This window comes from Budorcas taxicolor, chromosome 5, assembly GCF_023091745.1.
Source record: "Budorcas taxicolor isolate Tak-1 chromosome 5, Takin1.1, whole genome shotgun sequence".
Taxonomy (NCBI): domain Eukaryota; kingdom Metazoa; phylum Chordata; class Mammalia; order Artiodactyla; family Bovidae; genus Budorcas; species Budorcas taxicolor.
In genome coordinates this window covers 151,206,432-151,225,957 of record NC_068914.1, presented here as the reverse complement: position 1 = coordinate 151,225,957, position 19,526 = coordinate 151,206,432, and the positions used below count along the sequence as shown (strand labels likewise).

Below are 19,526 nucleotides of genomic sequence, written 5' to 3'. Positions count from 1 at the left end.
AAGAAGCAGGGTCAACGTCAGGTCCACACATGCACAGGGCCGAAGGAAAAGAGGAGGATGGGCAGGGAGGACAACTGTCTACCGTCCCTCTACCACTCTGAGTAGTCTTCATCTTCCATGTATTATTTTAAGAGAGGAAAATGATAAACAGCTCTAAAGTGCTCCTAAAAAAGACATATCGTTGATGGCAATTAGGTCCCCAAAGACAGATGTAAGTTTCTTATATACACTCCCACTCCGGAATCGGAAATCCCTTTTTTATCATACATACACCACCACTGCCCGTATCGGGGATCCTTTCTTCGTCACACACACACTACCCCTTAAAAGCGAGAGTCTCACCTGAAATCGCCCCATCTTCAGAACACCAGCTGTGGAAGTGGGTGCAAGGACAGGAGCTTCTGTGACTTGAGAGACTGAAACAGCTACACGAAGGAGGAAGAGAAGGAATGTCAGCATCTTTTTAGCAGCTTCCTTTCCCTAGCCAGAAGCACAGTAAACAGAAGCTGCGCACTCCAAGAAGAAACTCCTTAGAGGAGAGGAACACTTCCTTACGTCTGTCCCCCCTCGCTGCGCCCAACAATGGGAAATGGTTACTGCTCGCCTTCCTCCCGGACACCTTCTGTGTAAAGATTACATCGCTGTGAAACCCTCTGTCTCCCCTGTACACCATACACAGGACAGCACACCACACGGAGGAATAAAAGCTGGGAGCAGCGGCTTCCCGGTTTAGCTCACAAGGGAAGAGATACTGAGGCTGACGGGCAGGGACACTATAGCTCTGTCCTGTAACTCAAAGATGTAAATAAATGAAGCAAACCATGAGATTCTGCTGAGGACACTAAAGACCCATTTTAAATAGGAACTAGCTATAGCAGACTTTTATAGCAGCAACTGCTCTAATATGTATATTCTTATATTAAAAATTTGTGTAGTAAATTAAGAATGGGAGTACTGAATCACTGCCATTTAAAACTTTGACAGACATAAACTGATCTCCAAAAAGGCTATATATATACACCAAGTCACCAGTGAATTTACCAAGGATAGGGGAAAAATATGATGACTTGTAGTTTTATTCTACTGTTCTGTTTCATGAAGTAAGTTAAATATTTTCACGTCTATGTTAGTTTTTCTCCTCCCGTTATCTTTTATAAAATTTTGGTCTATGCCAAATTTACAGAAATTCTTTATACTGGCAAAACAAAGTCCTTTTTGTGATAGGCATATACAACACACACATTTCCCAGGTTTTCATTTATCTTTATCTTTGGATGTAACAGTACTTTTCCCCCATGCAGAAACTGAAAATCTATTAATGCTTCTGGGTTGGGTATTAAACGTAATAATAACATCTTTCTCTGTATCAGGGAGTAACAAACTATGATCTGTGAACCAAATCTAGCCCACAGATTATTTTTATAAATAAATTTTATTGGAACATAGCTCATTCATTTATTATCTATTACTTCTTTGGAGCTACAATAGGTTAGCTATTTGAGTAGTTGTGACAGACTGTATGGCCAGCAACACCTGAAGTATTTCCTCTCTGGCCTCTTACAGAACAAGTTTGTCAACTCTGCTCTAAACAGTTGGAAAAAAAAAAAGATCCCTTTTGTTTTCTTACAGTCCTGCTTTATGGCAGCACTTTCCATCTCTGTTCCACTTTGAATTTATTTTGGCCTAGGCTAGTGATACATCTTTACTTTTTTCCATATGGCTGTCTAGTTGTCCAAACCACTTACTGAACTACCCCATCTGTTTCACTGATTTGAAAGGCCACCTTTTTCATATTTTACATTCTATTTTAGTTTGTCCATTTCTAGACTTTCTAATCTATTCCACTGATTTTCAAGTCACTTCTTTTAAAATAAGAGCCAATTCATAGTGTGACTGTCTTGAAAATAATTTAATTTAGAAAGGTCTTAAGTGAAACTTAGCACTTTTAAGGAAGACAGGAAGTAGTAAAAGCATTCAGGCAATCTTACTAATAGTTATACAGGGAATTACACTTATGGCAGGTGATGTTGAGGAGGATGGTTATCTGGGAAAAGGCAACAACAAAAAGTGTTAAATTTCCCATGTTTGGTGGGACTGATGGTGAAGAGAGATTTACAACAAAACTTTACAACAACAATAGCTGATATGAACTTTCAACTAACATCATGATAAAAGTTCTAATAAAACATTTTTGCTGTTGGTATGGATAATTTTTACAGAATTAAATTTTTTTGGAAATATTCCTTTTAAAAACAGATTATTTTATGGACATGCCAATTCTAAACAATTCAGAAATAGACAAAAATAATGTTTAAAACTGAGAATCTGAACTCTTACATGTGCATTTTCACCATCCATGCTGTTCAAGCTTCTATATTTCTATACATCTCAAAAGCCAAGAGGCTGTGAATAAATTAACTTTTATAAGTATGCTTGAATTTCCTTGTTATGTTTTAGCAAGGATCTGGCCTAGCTAAAAAGAAAGAGTCTTATGCTAAGAAACTATCATTATCCCCTAGGAAGCCACCACTCAAAAAGAAGTAAAAACCTCCTGACCCTCCTGACACTACTGCTCTAGATGTTAGTATCAGTTCTTGCCAAGCAGGAAATATGTAATAATGTCCTCTGACAATCTCAAGTACACCTGCAAACTCTCAAGAATGTGTACCTCCCACCATCAACTACAGGAAGGCCGGGCGTGGGAACAGAGAGGAAGAAGGGTGCTCTCACCGTCCTTCAGAAGTTGGGCTCCTGTCTCCACAACCGCGGTTGGAGCCACCACAGACACGGGCTGCAAGACACACACAGACACCACCACGGCTTTAGCGTCAGAGGCTCAGTAAGAGGGTCTTTTCCCTGCTGCCTTTCCACTGGCCAGAAAGACAGGATGTGTGAAGAAACGCTTTTGTCTAAGGCAATTTTTCTTTAATAACCTAAAAACTAGTCTGATATAAAGAAAGACGGATGTTTTAGAGATTTTTAAAAGAAATTTTGAGTCTTAACCTTTCCAAATCGCTTTCTTAATTTTTCTCATGGAATGCTTAAATGTGGATTTGAATTAGAACATTATTTTGTCACAAGCCTAAAAGACTTAAGGCTTCAAACTTAAAAGTGTGGCCTCCTCCCTGGCATAAACACAGAATCCACAGGGCTGGTCTGTGGGAGAGGTCTAACTACAGGGAAGATAAGAAAATCAAAACCAGTGTCTTGCTTGGTTACACTGCTAGGTCAGTGTTACTCCTTCATTAACCATCTCATTCCTGTTGACTGGAACAAAAGCAAAGACTCTGCTTCGGTGCTAAAGGTATTCAAAGTGGTCAAGGTCACAGCTTACATCCCAGGAACATAACACATGAGGGTTATGGGAAGATTTTTATCAAGGTCGTCAGAACTCACACCAACGGCAGACATCAGCACACCAGTCTCGGGACTGAGGGTTCTTCTCAGCTGAGCGTCCAGGTCTCCCAGGGGCTGCGGGGGCTGAAGGACACAGCATGGTGAGCACAGCCTCAGGCACGGCCAGAGCCAACGCACACAGGACCATTGCTTCCTGCTCAGACCACATGGCATGACCTTCTCTGCTCACTCAGTACTAAACCCAATAATCTATACTCACCTTAGCTTCCCTGCTTGAATGACTCACCAAGCTCTCAAAACAGTATCATCAAGTTCTTAAGTCAAAAAAAAACCCAGTTACATTTATTTTTACAGTTTTGAGGTCTTCTCTCTTGTATCTGTCCTCTCCATAAAAATATACTCTGAAACATGTACAAGGCTGACTGGCAGATTAGCCGTATCATTCCCTATTTTCTCCTTCAGTTTGGTGCATCTTCCTGAGGACCTGTGCTTGTGAGTAACAGTAGGTATCAGCACGCTGTCACTGCCCTGGCTTCTATCAACCGTGCGCCTCTCTATTCTTCATCCGCTTAGCCTCACTCCCATAGGTCTAATTTGCAGTTTCTCATTTCACATTTTGGGCCTTCTGAGGAATTCGAATACATGTTTTTAATGAGAAAATAGGTTCAAGACTTTCACAATCTTTTTCAAAGTTTAGCAGCTGATGCAGTGGGTTCTCTATTGGAGTTATTACTTCATTTAGCAAGTTGCTTAAATTATGTTTTACTGTGTATCTGGGATTAAAGAAGTAAGGATAAACTCAGACTTCAAGTTAGCAGTTTCCCATATTTTTTTCTTACATCTTATTCTAAAGTAAGTCCCTAATTTAGTTTCACTGTTTACTAGCTTGTCCCATGTCACAAGCTCTTACATAGTTACAATGGGATCATGCCAAGTACTTTATAGGAATTTGACTCTTGTGTGGGGTTGGGGGTAGACTGGGAAAGGCCATATTAATTTACAGACTGCAGGCGATTCTGACCCCGAGTGAGCAGAACGGGTGTGAGATGGGATCTCATTGTTATGTCACTGGTCTCATTTGTCTCTGAGCAATCTCATGTTAGCTGAGCTCTGTTGGGTTTTGGATTTTAAGATTAATACCTGTTTTTCATAACCATGACCCTCTCATACCCAATTACTTCATTAGGAGGTCACTGAGAGAAATGTCAAACATTCAAGAAAAATAGGCCATTATCAGTTATCAGGGTGGTACCCTTTTCTTAGGAACTTTCACCACTAATTTTGATTACATTAAAAATTTTCCACTTGCACAATGGTGTCATCTTTCAGCGTTCTACAAAAGTATGAATGACAAAGCAATTATATCTTTTTTGGCAAAATGTCATGTTTGCTTTTTTGTTCCCCATTAAGATATGAAAAAATATTAACAGCAAATGATTTCTAGATGATTTCCTTCTGACTTTAAGTAGGGCCTATATCATCAGCTACAGGGTTTTAAAAGCAAGTTGTTACTAAGTCAAAACCAAACAGGAGCCAGAGGCAAGATCATGCAGTGGAGAACTGCAATGAGCCTTGAGAAAGAAAGGAAAGGCACAAACAGAAATTGGCCAAGTTGCAGGGCACCTGAGTTAGTGAAGGTCCCGGAAAAGGTGGCAGCTGCTCGCTGGACGGAGTACCAGCTGGAAGTTCAGTGCCCACGGGCAGCACCTACAGACAACGAAGGGAAATTCAAGTCCGTGAGACGCTGAGCAGAGAGAGCATACAGAGAGCAAACCGACTAATTCAAATGCAGAAGTGTAGGAACAGGATGCATCTGATTAAGGGGAACTTTGTTGCCTGGGTTACACTCTGGTATCTACCGTAAATAAAGGACATTATAACCGTGGCGCTCTTAGAGGGGTTACCATGATATACCAATACAATGAACAGAACTCAGTAAAAGGCTATTCCCAAGAGAAAGCAGAGCAGATGAAGGCTGTTGGACATGAGGCACAGGCCAGGCCCTCGCAAGCTTGTCTGGCACAGTGTCATCAGGCCGTCTGAGGGCACAGCACAGTTCAGAAATAACCATGGGGCAGGTCTCAGAGCAAAAGGCATCAGAAATCTAATGCTATCACGGCATCTGTATGCTGTCTGAGTGAAGCCACTGTACTACCCCACTGTACAAAGGATCTCACGCAGAAGGCCAGGCAGAAACAGGGGGAAGCACACAACAGGAGAGACGCAGCCTTGCTATCTGGAGAAGAGCAGAGACTGAAGCAGAATGAGAGGAAGGCACCACAGCAGAACCAGCAGGCACATTCTAGTAATCGTATCCTTAACACTGGATTCACCTCTCCTTCCGTCAAACTTACCACCCACTTCCAACTTTTTATAAACTCCAAATTGTGTGCCTATGGAACCTGAGCAAAGCAGAAATCCTCCCGCATTCTCACGGAAACAAAGACTGGACTGCTGTCCCCAGGCACAGCGCCAGCAGGAGCACCCCACACCCTGTGGGATGGGGGTTTCTTCAGCCTCAGTCTGCACCAATTCAGAAACAACGCCCGCATTTTACCTACTATCATTCTTAGAAAATCTTAGTTAATCCCAAATCCTGCCACATTTCAGAAGAGAAAAATCTCAGGTTCAATGAACATATATTCTAAAATCACCTTCAACTAATTTAATAAATATCTACTATAAGGAAGCCAAGCATCACTATAGCTATACTGCAAGGCTGAACTGAAAAAGTTTACTTCGGGGTGGGGGCTAGGGAAGAACAATATTTTCCCAACTATTTCAAAATAAGAATCTTACTGGAGGCTTAGTTAAAGGTGGCTTTGCTGGAGCAGTTTCAAGTTTCACTCCTGGCGCAGAGCTGACTGGGGTGGAAACTTGCCCAGGAGTGACCGTTGGTATAACTGACAAGCCAGCTGCTCCTAAGGGCAGACTGGTTGGTGGCAAGCAAGTACTGGCAGTAGAAGTCAGAGGCTTGCTTGGTGCAACAGCAGTGGTCGGGAGGCCTGCTGTGACAGCGGTCTCCACAGTGAGCGAGCTCTCCAGCGAGATGGGGGCATGTTGGGCTCCAGAAGAGCTGTGCTCACTGAAGAGAGATCGCAGCTTTTCCTCCAAAGTTTTGATGTCGTCAATCCCGGGAGCTTTGGGTTGAGTGTCAGCATCTATCTCGGGACAGTGAGTGTGGGGCTGGTTGGGGAGCAGAGCGGGCTGAGGCTGACTATGAACCAGGGTCTGTTGCACAGCAGGCACGCTGACAACAGGCTGTACCAGGGGTGGAATACTGGGTACCTGGGGCAGTAAAGGTGTTGACATGGGTCCTGCCTGGGAGAGTACGGGAGTAGAGGTTACAACTGATGGGAGGACCAAAGGGTGAGCCGCAGCAGCAGGCTGAGAAACAGCACTGGACACTCCTGCTCCAGGGGCAGGAGAGGACGAGGTGGCAGGAAGGGACAGAGCCAGGCCAGTAGTGCTGCTATGGGCCGTCTTATCCAGTGCGTGGGCACTGACCAGCACTGTCTCCGCCAGAGCCGGGGCAGAGGTACTGCTGCTGAGAGCGAGGGACGGCGGTGCTGTGAGGCTGGGGCCCAGAGCAGCAGCGGGCACGGCTGTCAGCGTGGCCACCCCGGTCGAGCTGCCTATTGAGGGCTGAGACGGCACAGGCGGAAGCTGAGCAGCAGAGGCAACAGCGCTGCCCACAGCAGAGGCTGGTGTCAGGGATGTGGGTGCAGAGGGGAAAGTGCCTGCACTGGAGGCCCCGCCGCCGGGGGTGGGAGCCTGCGCCGCCTGGGGCGCTGGTAGTGCCGAGAGAACTGCAGGGATGGTGACGCTGGGGGCCACGCTGGAAGGTGCCGGGGACTCAGACACAGCGGGTACAGGGAGACCACTGGGAGGCATGACACCTGTTCCAGGGGCCACTGTCACCTCAGCCTGAATGGCCGATGTGGCCACGTCACTAAGAGGGTGGCTCGGGGCAGGGGCTGACACTGAGGCGGCGGCTGCTGCAGCCGGGGCTCCAGGGGCGCTGCTCAGGGTGGGAGGCACTGCTGGAAACACGGGGCCTGTCTGACCAAAGTGGGGAGGGGCCGTACTCGGCCCTTCTGCCATCCGAGCGTGTCTAAGCTCAGAAAAGGCCTGCTGCAGACTAAGGGATGAGGCAGAGTGAGACAAGTTCATTCCAGGGCCAGCAGATGTGGAAGCAGCAACTGCAAAGGAAAAGGAAAACTCAGACTCAGTCCGTTGTAAAAAGCCGGTTCAGAAGGGTGCCCTCTCCTATTCTTGGGATTCTTAACGGTGCCACACACCCACGAGGTACACGAGCTCTCCCGAGCAGGTGTCAGCACGTGACAGGGGCGCTCAAGCAGAGTAGGCCATCTTGTATGAATATGTACTTCTGAAAGGGCACGGAGGGACCGCAAGCCATCCATGGAAGTGCAAAGTGGAGACACGCATGGTGCTGAACCCACGCAGCTCCAGTCATACAGGCTATGTCTAGTGTGGCCACCCTCCCGTGCCCGTTTGCTTAAATCCACGCTATCCCTCATCTATTTCCCTTCTCCATATGTTTATCTGTTGGTTAGTCTCAATTTTCTACTCTTCTCTACTGTCTATGTCTCTACTGTCTATGTCATCATTTGGCCAAGCTTCCAATCTAGGAGGGAGAGACATGGGATTTATACATGTATGTGGGAGAAACACTTTCTTACCCGTATCTGAAATTTCAGTGAAAAGTTTTGATTCTCGTAATCGACTTTCTGGCACAGGACTTACTATAAACCGTCTTCCAGCAGAATGAACAACTTGAGTTAAAGAACTGGCAGGAACGCCTGCTTAAAAAGAAACAAACCACTTAACTGTGCTATTATTACATACACAGTCACCAACACATCAAAATTTCATCATTAGCGCACAACTTCTTAGGTAAAAGGTAAGAACAAACAGTAAGCAGAAAAGAAATTCACCTATCTGTTGTGGCATGGAAGATGCAGGAATTGGTTGTTTGAACTCTCCTTCCAATTTCTACAACAAACAAAAGGGATTAAATGTGTTCTCTAACTCAGTCTTAATGACCAAGCAAAGCAAATGGCCACATGCAAAGAGAATATAAATGCTGATCATCTCAGTTACAGGTGTGATGTAGTATCACTGGACACTCGCAAAGTGTCAGACTAGATGGCTCAGACTCCGCAAGGCAAATACAGCATACTTTTACCGTACACAGAGTTTCACCATGGGAATGATGAACCTACTTGGGCGCCTGAGAAGCCGTAGTCATCCTTGCCATGGAGACTCTCCAAGCTCTGGTCACCCTCTGGCTCCACACTGACATCCTCACTGAGCATCTCGTCAGCTTTCTCAATGATCTCCCGCACTTGCTCCACAAACGCATCTCTCTCCAGCGCCAGAATAAAGTCATTGTTCACCTGTAAGAGGAATGCGACGTCCACCTTTCGTACAGTGCTGGAGCTTTAGTCATCCCAGCACCACTTCTGCCCATCTGTTTAACACCCATACTGGATTTGATTACCATGTAAGTCGGTTCTTCAATACCTAGTTACACATGACCTAGAAAAAAACACTTCTAAATCACAGATTTGGTGTGCTAGTTAAATTCACACTGAAATAAATATGTTACTGTCAAAATAGTTCACAGAATACTGCACATGCGCTTATGGCAGTGGATATAAAGATCAAGGACATAGGAAAAGTCTGGAACTCCAGACAGAGACGTACCATAATTGTGGCTATCTCCTCAGGGTTGTCACCATCTAAATCGAATTTGAATGTAACCATCTTCCGATTGTGAGTCTCTAACTGACATTCTACCACCCGATCTCCCTTATTTGAAACCTAAGAAGAAAAAAGAAAGGTACTTCGTATCTCAGAACACTATACTCAGCTCTGGGACTGAACGTGACTGGTAACACAGGCCAAGCACTGCCTCTTATACTACTAGCAAGGAATCCTGAAGAAAATATCAGCCTTTCAGCTACTTATATACTTATGGAGAAGTAAATGGCACCCCATTCCAGTATTCTTGCCTGGAGAATCCCATGGACAGATGAGCATACTGGGCTATACAGGGGCGCAAAGAGTCGGATACAACTGTAGCAACTTAGCATGCACTTGTATACATCTTTCACTAAAGGGTCTGGAAGAAATGTAAGGTCTTTGTTCTACAAATAAAACACTATTTTTTTCCTAAAGGTAAGACAGTGCCTTCTCATAAAAATATCAAATGTAACAATATCTGGGTGATTAAAAAAAAAAGATCCTAAACTTTCATCAATATTCCCAAGCTTTATAAATATTTAAATGTTATTAATCAACTACATGAAGCCAGAAGTCAGTAACACTTACATTGAGAATTCTCAGTTTTGGGCGGGAAGGCTTCTCATGACGAGAGCGGCTCCTTATAGACTTTCGATGCAGCCGCTTTGTCGTCCTGCCCTCGTGCCTCCCGCTGGATGAGGGGACGTTCTCGTTGCCATCGCTCATGCCTGAAGCCACATCTGAATGTGCACTGCAAACACAACGTGCAGTTGTCGGTGAGATTTCAACCTTCCTTCTATTCCATCCTCCCATCAAGAATGGAGAACTGCCCTGTCACATACCTGTCTATAGAAGAGACCACCGTGGCTGGCTGGGCAGGCTGTGGCTGAGCCCCAGGAGCTGGCTCTGGAGGAGCCACCTGAGAGACGACCTGAGTGCTCTGTGAACAGAAAGGGAAATTCACACCTTGGCCATAAAGCAGTTTATTACTGACCATCCCCAACTAGCTAGTCTTTTTTTTTCCTTACCCCTCCCCTAAGTCCTAAAAGCACTATAACTCTCAATTTCAGCATCTACAGACAGTCGTCTTAAAATTGCAAAGGAAATTTCTAAAGCTAGTCTCTGGTACAGACTGCATGGTGTGTCATCAGCCAGAGGAGTGGCTAGGTAGTGAGAAACTACAACCTGCCATGCAGCCAGCATCTCACCACAATGTGCAACAGGGCAGGCAGAGCAAAGTGCAAGACGGCTCAGAGCTCTCTCGGAGTGGGGCAGAAACAATCACTGGGAGCACAGCGGGGGAAGCTATTCTGGTGACTGCCCATGGCAGGAACTTGTGAAAGAAAGGGTTAAGAACGCTAGAGGGCCAGCTAGAGAAGTGAAGTGCTAACAAGGTTGTTCTTCTCAAGGTACACTCACTTCCCAACAGAACAGCCAGTGGCAACAAGGCCCCCACACTGGCATTTCATTCTGCTGTAAGAAAAAGTCATTCACAAGTTAGTTTGAAATAGTTTCCAAATGAATCCTAAGCCAGGGAACCTATGTTTCTCCTTTGTCATTTCTATCCCATTGTGTGTATGGTTCAGATATAAACATGCAGGAACTCCATTTACCTCCAGAGCTGCTTGCTGGGAGGATGTGGTGGGGGTTTGTGCTAAGCTCACTGCCGGCTGGGACACCTGGACCTGTCCTCCTACATTGCCCACAGGAACCAAGAGACTGGATTCCACATAGGGCTGCACCATTGCAGGAAAGTAACCCGGGGCAGCCAGCGCCTCTGTCGGCATGGGAGGGGACAGGACTGCAGAAGGCAGGCACACAGAAGCTGCGCTGGAGGAGGGAGCAATGTTTGAGTCTCCTGGGTACTGTGATGGCAGTCGAGGTGGGAAGCCCTGTGACAGAAACGAGGAAGGGAAATTAGTGCAGGTTGGGTCATCAAATGAGCAAAACAGCAAGACATGCAAGGGAAGAAGAAAAAGAAAGGAAAGCACACAGCAAAGAAAAGTAGCCCAATCTCTAATAATTTAAAGATTTTCAAACGAAACGATTGACTGATTTTGATTTAGAGGACAGGACAGTACATAACTGAACTTTTAAACTGCAACTTAAAAAAATAATAATAATAAACTGCTACTTTTTTCCCCTTCTGGAGATCATTTTAAATAGGAAGAATAAACATAATTCCTCCAAAAAAAAAACACCTACTTTCCAGGCAGTCCAACATGAAAATGCAAAAACTCTTGAAGGTATCAGTCATGGCAGTCACATAACGACTTGCTAGTGTTCTAAATCTAAACCCTAAAGGTTTCCATTGACACCATGTTGGCTACCCACCATTACTCCTCCCATAAAAAAAACGCAGCCTGATACAATCTACTGTTGAGTCATACCGAGCTCTCAGCTCACAGTGAATGTGGAGAGAGACATTTCTCTCTCAAGGAGGGGTCTTGGAAAAGATGCAAATGAGTCAGACATCTCTACTGGGTCCTTGCTCAGATGTGGACTATTTTGGCATGTCTGGTTGAGAACAGCAACCTGTGTTATTGCTGGTTATTATGATATTCAGTTACTCGGTTTTTAAGTCCCCCGATGTTCTGTCATTACAACCAAACCCTCTGGGGCCCTTCATCTACCAGCCAGCACAATACCTGGTAGAGAATATCTCCAGGGGGAAGTGGCGCCTCGGCAGTCTGTCCAAGGCTGGCGGGGATCCCCATGGACTGAACTGCTGGCTGCAGGAGCTGTGGGTGAGCCTGACTTGGCAGCTGGGTCACAGGCTGCAGGAGGGCAGGAAGCTGACTAGGGACGACAGCGGGTGCCCCTGGGACGGCCGCTGCCGCAGCAGATGAAGCCAAGGTGAGCAGAGGCTGACTAACACCAGCTGCCATCGTGACAGGCAGGGGTGGGAAGCCTGGCTGAGCCACAGACACGTGAGGAGGAGCAGAGGGGAGCTGAGAGACGGGGTACTGGGGCAGTAAAGAGGGCGGGAGTGGCTGTCCCACAGGAAGGAAGTGAGCACCAGCATGGACGGGAACGACTGAGGGCTGTGTTGCAACTGGGATCTGAGGTTCGCCTTGGAGAGTTGGTACTGGCTGGGAAACTGGAAGCTGGGAAAGTAAAGAAAAACAAAACAGACAGACTTAAAAAAAAAAAAAGCAAGGCTGCCAAAAGCAAGACTTATTTATTAGCCAAAAAGAAAGAAAATTAAAACAAACACCAATCCCTGCATATATTAGTGTAAGTTAACGTGCCAACAGGATCAGGGAGAGGCAGCTGCAGACGGGCGGCTGATGGAGTGCTGCTGTTCTAAATCTGCGCTAGAAAATTCCACTCACACTTCACCATCAACAACAGAGAGCTCTTGCATAGGAAATATCTTCACATCCTGACTGAGGCATGTTTCTCAAGCCATAATCCACTGGTACGTTTGCTGTCACTGAACTTACAACTGCTATTATAGTAATGGCTGAAATTCAAAGGACTTTCTCCCCAGTGAACTTATAGCTCATCCATATTGCTTCCACAGTTCTCATGTCCCACCCAGGCCTGTAAGAGTAGGTCTACAACCATATTCCACTAATTGCAGGATGTAATCATGCCTTTCCACATGGTCATTTTAACATTTATGAAATTAAGATATACCTTACAATTAATGGTGCGTCAGTTTTCAGTGTTACCTAAAATAATGGTGCATTTTACAACTGACAGTCTCAGATGTGACAAAATATGACAGAAACAATACACTGTATCAAAATACAAGCACAAGCCCCAACCTTTAAGTTGAAAAAATGTCATTCAGAAAGGTGTATCTTCAACAAGGCTACTTTTCAAGTGACTAGAAGGATTATTTAGGGAAAAAAAAAACCCACTCCATATAAGGTTTTTTTATGACTGTCAGAAGACAATGAGGGCAGGGAACAACACATGAGTCTATGTGAAAACACGGCATAACCGCAAACCTAGAACAGATACAACTGACAATTCTAGAAAATGTCATCACTGCAGCACCTATCAGTTCTACATCTGTCAAACTTCTATTAGGCTGATAAACCTAAAAACTGAACATTTTTGGATTACCACTGCTTTATAAACCCATTTATATTAATCAATTCATATCTACAAAAGACACACCATGGACACAGGAGCTGGCGGGCTGCAGTCTGAGCGACTGAACGGGAACAATGCACAGAAGTGATGTTCATTCCATTTAGCAGTTTTACCACCAGAGAAGCAGAAGTCATGCGGTGCTCCTTCCAGAAGTATGGCACTCACCTGTTTTCCCGCGGACACGTGTGGCAAGGCCTGCGGAGGTGGAGGCTGACTCATGGGCTGTGCAATCGCGGCCTCGCTGGGGGCCGATGTCTGAGGGAGCGGATACTGCGCCACCTGCTGAGAGGGGGCTGTTGGCTGCACTCCTTGCTGCTGAGAAGAAAACCATCACTCAGTTTTATTTCAAGTAGTTAACAGCATGTTTCTAAGGCAGGACATCTGCTTATCACTGTCTGTAAGAGATGGCAATTTTAGTAATCAAGACATGCACAAAGTCAAACTCACCAATTCCCCTTTACACATCTTCATTTTTCCTCTGCTGCTCTGTGTGATGGGTCAACCAAGAACTAACCCATGTTTCCGAGTCTGAGTCACCACTGGTTCTTCACCTGACATGCTCCTTGCCCCAGGAGCAGCTCGGATATTTACAGACACCTCAGATCCAGGTTCAAACAGATGTTCTCTCCTCCAAATGCCCTCCCCTTTGCTCCCATTTCTTGATAGCAGCTCTCAATGTGGTTCGTATTATCTCTTAGTTTCTCAACTGTATAATTAATTTGCTTTAAGAACAGCTCTGACAATAGCTACAAGATAGAAGAAAAGCACTGAATTTTGAACTCTACCATAGACTAGCTCTGATACCTCTGTGATTGCTCATTTTACTGCTAAAATGAGGTTTCTTTCTTTGAAAACAAGGGCACAATCACTCAATTTGAAGTGCAGCAAAGTGAACGACATGTAGGAATCCAGCACGTGCTGGACCCTCTGGTATAATACGTCTACACTCAATGCTGACATGTAACTGTACCCAAATATTAAATTTTGCAGTAAAACTAATGGTCCCCTCTAGCTGAAACTCTGAACTTCACAGCTGACTTTCAAGATTCTCTAATACCTATCAGTAATTTAAAAATTAATTTTTAAAAACAAAACAAACAACTGTTTGTAATAAAAATTTTAACCATTATATTACATTAATAGAGTTAAATAAAAACACCTAACCTCATTTCTCCAGATATAACCACAATTAGTAGTCTGGTGCACTTGCTTTATGGATTTTCTGCTATGCATAAGTGGTCACTTACACACATTGATTAAAAAAAAAAAAGCCCATTTTTATAAATACTATTCTCTGACCTACCATTTTCATTTATCTATGGTACCAATATCTTAATGATGAACGTTTGTTTGACTCAATATTTTGTTACTTAAAATAATGCTACAAACAGTAACAGATGTCCTGATCCATACAACTAACTAGTTATTGCTGGTATAAAGATAAGCTATCTGTGTGTATGTTTGTATATATGTACCTAATTGAGATACAACTAACAGTAACAAAGATTTGATATATGTACATACTGCACAATACTCACCACAGTAAGTCTAGTTAACATTCATCACCACATATAATTCATATTTTCTTGTGATGAGAAGTTTTACAATCTTCTCTTAGTGGCCTTCAAACATGTAATACAGTATTATCAACTTCAGTCACGATACTATACACTGCATTCCCAAGATTTTTGTTTTTATATTTATTATGCATCTGGACACCTCAATAAGCATCCTAGATTTTGTTAGGTAATATTTGTAAATAATATTTCTGTTCTCCATGATATTTCTTATTTCTTACTACACCAATTAAAACCTTCAAAAGAATTCTGAAATGTAATAGTAACAGTAATCATGTTTTACTATTTAATTATTTCTGATAATGTATCCTTATTAACTTTAAAAAACTAGGAACTAATGGCTGTTAAATTATAAAAAATGTATTTTCAGCAACTAAGATATATCATAAATACCCAACTATAAGGCAACTCTGAATATAAGACAATTATGCCCATTTTCCCACTAAAAATTAAAAAAGTAGAAAATGCTTTTGGTTAACTTGAATACATTGAAACTTTAAGGAATTCACATGGAAATATCTAAGTTACCTAAGCCATTAATTTACATAGCTAAGTAAGACTGTGCATTATATAAACAGACTAATTCAGAAATACTGCTTCCCTTGCCTCTTTCCAGTTCTTCACATGCAATACATCAGCATCTTTATCTTCAGGAGACCTACACTAGGAATGGTCTCACTTTTCTGGCACACAACACAGTACCTTTCCTTTAAGCTGTATCTTGAGGTGAAATTTGCAGTGACAGCAGATTTGTCTGACATCTGTTTGGTTAATACTAGGATAGCTGTAGTGTTCTGCAATTGCTTCACAGGAGTATATTCGTGTAACCTTTAAGTGATCTTTAAGTTATTTACAGTGAACCTGGAATAGTGAGGTTGTTCCCCTAAGAATAAGATGTATGATGTCTCGGCTTATATAAAACCAACTCTGTTAGACATTGCCTACAAACATTCCCAACCATACACATACCATTTAAGGTCCTTACAGGCACATCTGTTAACAGTTTTACTTTAGTCCATTCGTATTTTTTATGTTATTGTTCAAAACAAAGAGCAGTGAGAGCCCTCTGATATGCACGCTGGATCAAGGTCTGATTATCTGGTGGTCCCCTTTGTTATGAGGGGTAAATCTGAGGAAAACCTCCACCTTATATTTGTACGTATGATTTACCTCTCCCCTGACTTCCACCACTGTGGAACCTTGCTTACATCAAGGTCTGGGCTTAATTAGCTCTTTTCAAAACTTACACCTTCACTTTTACCCGCTATGTTTTAGGCCATATGTGGGATCTTAGTTCCCTGACCAGGGATTGAACCCCTGTCCTTGTCTGCGTTGGGAGTGCTGAATCCTCATCACTGGACTGCCAGGGAAATCCCAACTTCTCTGTATTCTGGTTACACTGAAGCCAAGGTTTATTTGTTTGTCTCACAGCTGTCTACCTTTCTGCCTTCTACCTTACTTATACTGCCCCCTAGCCCGCTCTTTTCTTTGGGCCTAGGCTCCTTATCCTTCATCTGAAATCTAACTCATAATCACAGTCCGGTTCAAAGGCTTTCATAAACCTACTGATATCCCCCTCTCTGCTCAGAAGAGATATAATTTCCTCCTTTCATGGAATCAGACTGCTTGGGTTTAAATATCCTCTCTGAGCAGCTGTGTACATCTGGGTAAAGCACTCAGCCTCTCCAGCTCTCGTCTCAGCTTTCCCATCTGTACAATGGAAATGATGGTACTTGGGAGGGTTCATGTAAGGACCAAATAAAAACCCAGGTAGAGTGCTTTGCACATTGTGTATAATGATACTATTATCTTCACTCCTTTTGTAGCAGCTGACATACATGTTTACCAGATGACTCAGGCTCCCTGAAACTAGCCTTCCACAGGCCATCTTGCTGTCCATCACTGTCTACTCAGCACATGGTTCTTCAGAGCATGAACTCAGTTTGGGAAAAAAACTATTTAATTAGTTGCTGTGTGTGTGTGGACTGTCAAAAATAAGCAGTTTTATAGACATACTCTCACTCCTTGCTTAAAGTAATAGAGAGGCATGTATGCCAGTTAGCCCTTAAAGCATTTACAGAAAAGTGGCACCTCTGAATAAGCCAGGAGTATATGGTGTGGTTTTTTTGCACAATCACCCTGGCTAATAATCAACACTTTAGCCAAACAAATACTGTTTTAGCATAACAGCTTGGTAACATCCTTTGCATAAAACTGCCTCATGAAACCAGTTCACATAACCTATACAGACTGTGTACTATCTGTCGGACAAGGGTGATTGAAAAAAAAACAAAAACAAAAAAAACTCCTAAGCCTGAGTTGAACAGAAAGTAAGAAATACCTAAGACTCTACATGTGTTCTGCTGGATGAAATTATTAAGTCAGTAGGGGAGCTCATGACCTTTCTTGGCAGTAAAATACTGTTTTCCAGGAGAAAGCTATTTTTGGTACCACATTAGGACACAACATACCATTAGAAGAGATTCCTGAGGAAAACCTGAAAAGAAGCAAGCCTTATTCATTTTATTTCAGAAACACAGAAATAAAGAAAATTTCAGCTAAAGTTCATCTCTTTCCTTACACTAATAAAATTAGAGATATGGTTTCCTAAGGAGGCACTGGGCCCTGATAGTATGTAAAACATAAATCACATCTAAAAAGAGACTCTAATTGAATAGTACAGATGATTAACCATCTTTCTTTTCTATATATGGAGTCCCAGAAGATAAAACTAACTACATGCAGCTTCTTGGGCACCTCTGCATAATCCTGAGTCCCTGTAGAACTTTAATAAAGGGGGGGAAAAAAACTACTGGAAGAAATCTTAGGTTCTGGTTTGTAACATTTCATTCTCTCTACCTATTGGCTCTGCAACCCTGGAAAAGTTAGTCCATATTGCACACATTCATGCAGACTGTGATTCTACTTAATTCATCCTATATTTAAAATTAAAGTGTCTGAAGAAAGCATCACTGAAACAGGCACTTTCGTCTGTACTACAGAGATAGCCATTTAGTCACACCTTTTCCCAGAGAGTCAACCACCTAATTCCTTTCAACTGAGAGGGTCTGCAGAGCTGCCCGCTTGACTGTGCACAGTCTTATCACTGCTACACTCAAGGGCTTCCTGCACTATCTGCTTCATTACATGCCTGAATATAAGACATCTAACAAATTCCTTTGAAAAGGAAAAAGAGCATACACTGAAACCTGTACATTTTACTGGTATTGGTAGGAACTTGGTACCAATGGCAGTGTCCATTCTCACCCAGCTTTATGGAACTTTAAATCTGTGTTCTTATCAGAGGTTGTTAATATAATTAAACCTGTTAAGGGTGGCAAAAATGTGACTACTTGAATTTAACTATAATTACATACAGATTAAGATACTTGTCTGGAAGAAAGGGCAGGAGCAAGACAAAACAAGTTATTTCCAGCCCTTCCATTCTATAAGACAGAGATGTTGGTCACAGAGAAAATGGATTATGTAGGTACCTCAGAGATAATACAGATCACTGGTTCCAGATCACTGCAATATAATGAATATTACAATCAAGTGAGTCACATGAATTCTCTGGACTGAATTCCCCATGCACATATAAGTTATGCTTATACCTTACTGTAGTCTATTAAGTGTGAAATAGCAGTATGGCTAAAAAGATAATGTACATATCTTAACTTAAAAATCCTTTATTGCTAACAGATGATCACCATCATCTGAGCCTTCAGGAAGTCATAATCTTTTTGCAATAGTAACAAAGATCACTGATCACAGATCACCATAATAGAGTAATAATGAAAAAGCTTGGAATACTGTGGGCATTACCAAAATGTGACACAGAGACACAAAGTGAGCAAATGCTGTTGTAAAAGTGGTGCTGACAGACTTGCCTGAAGCAGGGTTAACACAAACCTTCAATTTTTTGTTCAAAAAAAAAAAAAAGTGGTACCTATGAAGCACAATAAAACAAGGTTTGGCTATATAGCCAAGTTAATCTTGTACAAAGAACACCTCATCTTAAGCCAGCATCACGACTACATGATCACATGCTGGATGATAAGCAGCCATTTGTAATGAGAATTAAAAACTTAAGTTTCAAAAATTAAGAAAAACAAGCCAATTCAGAATCTGGTGGTTTGAAAACACACTTTGTAGGGAACTTTCAACAATATAATTCATCGGGAAGTTTTTATGACACACGTAGTGACTATAAATTTTATTTGTAATGGATAATAAATATTCAGTTGTGCCCCTAAAGCATTATTTCCTTATAAATAACTACTGTTAACTAATAGCAATGATGATCTACAGATTCTTAATTTTAGAATCAGCAGTTTTGCTGCTGAATACTTCAGCTCTGTACCAATCTCTTAAGCTCTCTGAACCTTTGGGAACAAACTCCCCGAATCAGAAATTTAGAACATGTTATAAAAGTTTCTGAAAATGGTTCCTAGGCTTTCATTTGCTTTAGCATAAAATCTGATACCCCATCCCACAGATTAGAAATAATTAAAAAGGTGTGTAGAATCATTAGAGTCAAGCACAAGGAAAGCAATGGTAAAATGCTCATAAAAGGACAAATCATGAAATATACAGAAATAAAATTGATATTCTTTGTAGAGTTGATCCTTGAATAACATGGATTAGAATGGCACGGATTCACTTACATGTGAATTTCTTTCAGTACTATACAATTCAAGATATGAATCCATGGAT

General features: G+C 42.6%; 1 protein-coding gene across 8 annotated transcripts in view; it reads right to left on the bottom strand.

The window, feature by feature from the left end:
- Positions 1-19,526, bottom strand: part of WNK1 (WNK lysine deficient protein kinase 1) — a 126,119-nt gene that overhangs the window by 11,373 nt on the left and 95,220 nt on the right. For 4 of the 8 annotated variants that reach the window (XM_052639859.1, XM_052639863.1, XM_052639861.1 and 1 more), the window contains 14 exons: positions 13,399-13,548; positions 11,775-12,233; positions 10,740-11,018; positions 9,969-10,066; positions 9,715-9,877; positions 9,088-9,204; positions 8,604-8,777; positions 8,316-8,373; positions 8,061-8,180; positions 6,157-7,559; positions 4,981-5,064; positions 3,397-3,480; positions 2,731-2,791; positions 343-425 (listed from right to left, as the gene is read on the bottom strand). In XM_052639859.1, the coding sequence (XP_052495819.1) occupies positions 343-425; positions 2,731-2,791; positions 3,397-3,480; positions 4,981-5,064; positions 6,157-7,559; positions 8,061-8,180; positions 8,316-8,373; positions 8,604-8,777; positions 9,088-9,204; positions 9,715-9,877; positions 9,969-10,066; positions 10,740-11,018; positions 11,775-12,233; positions 13,399-13,548 (3,333 nt within the window). The remainder of the gene's footprint in view (positions 1-342; positions 426-2,730; positions 2,792-3,396; positions 3,481-4,980; positions 5,065-6,156; positions 7,560-8,060; positions 8,181-8,315; positions 8,374-8,603; positions 8,778-9,087; positions 9,205-9,714; positions 9,878-9,968; positions 10,067-10,739; positions 11,019-11,774; positions 12,234-13,398; positions 13,549-19,526) is intronic. The other 4 variants (XM_052639860.1, XM_052639862.1, XM_052639865.1 and 1 more) reach the window with 2 other exon arrangements.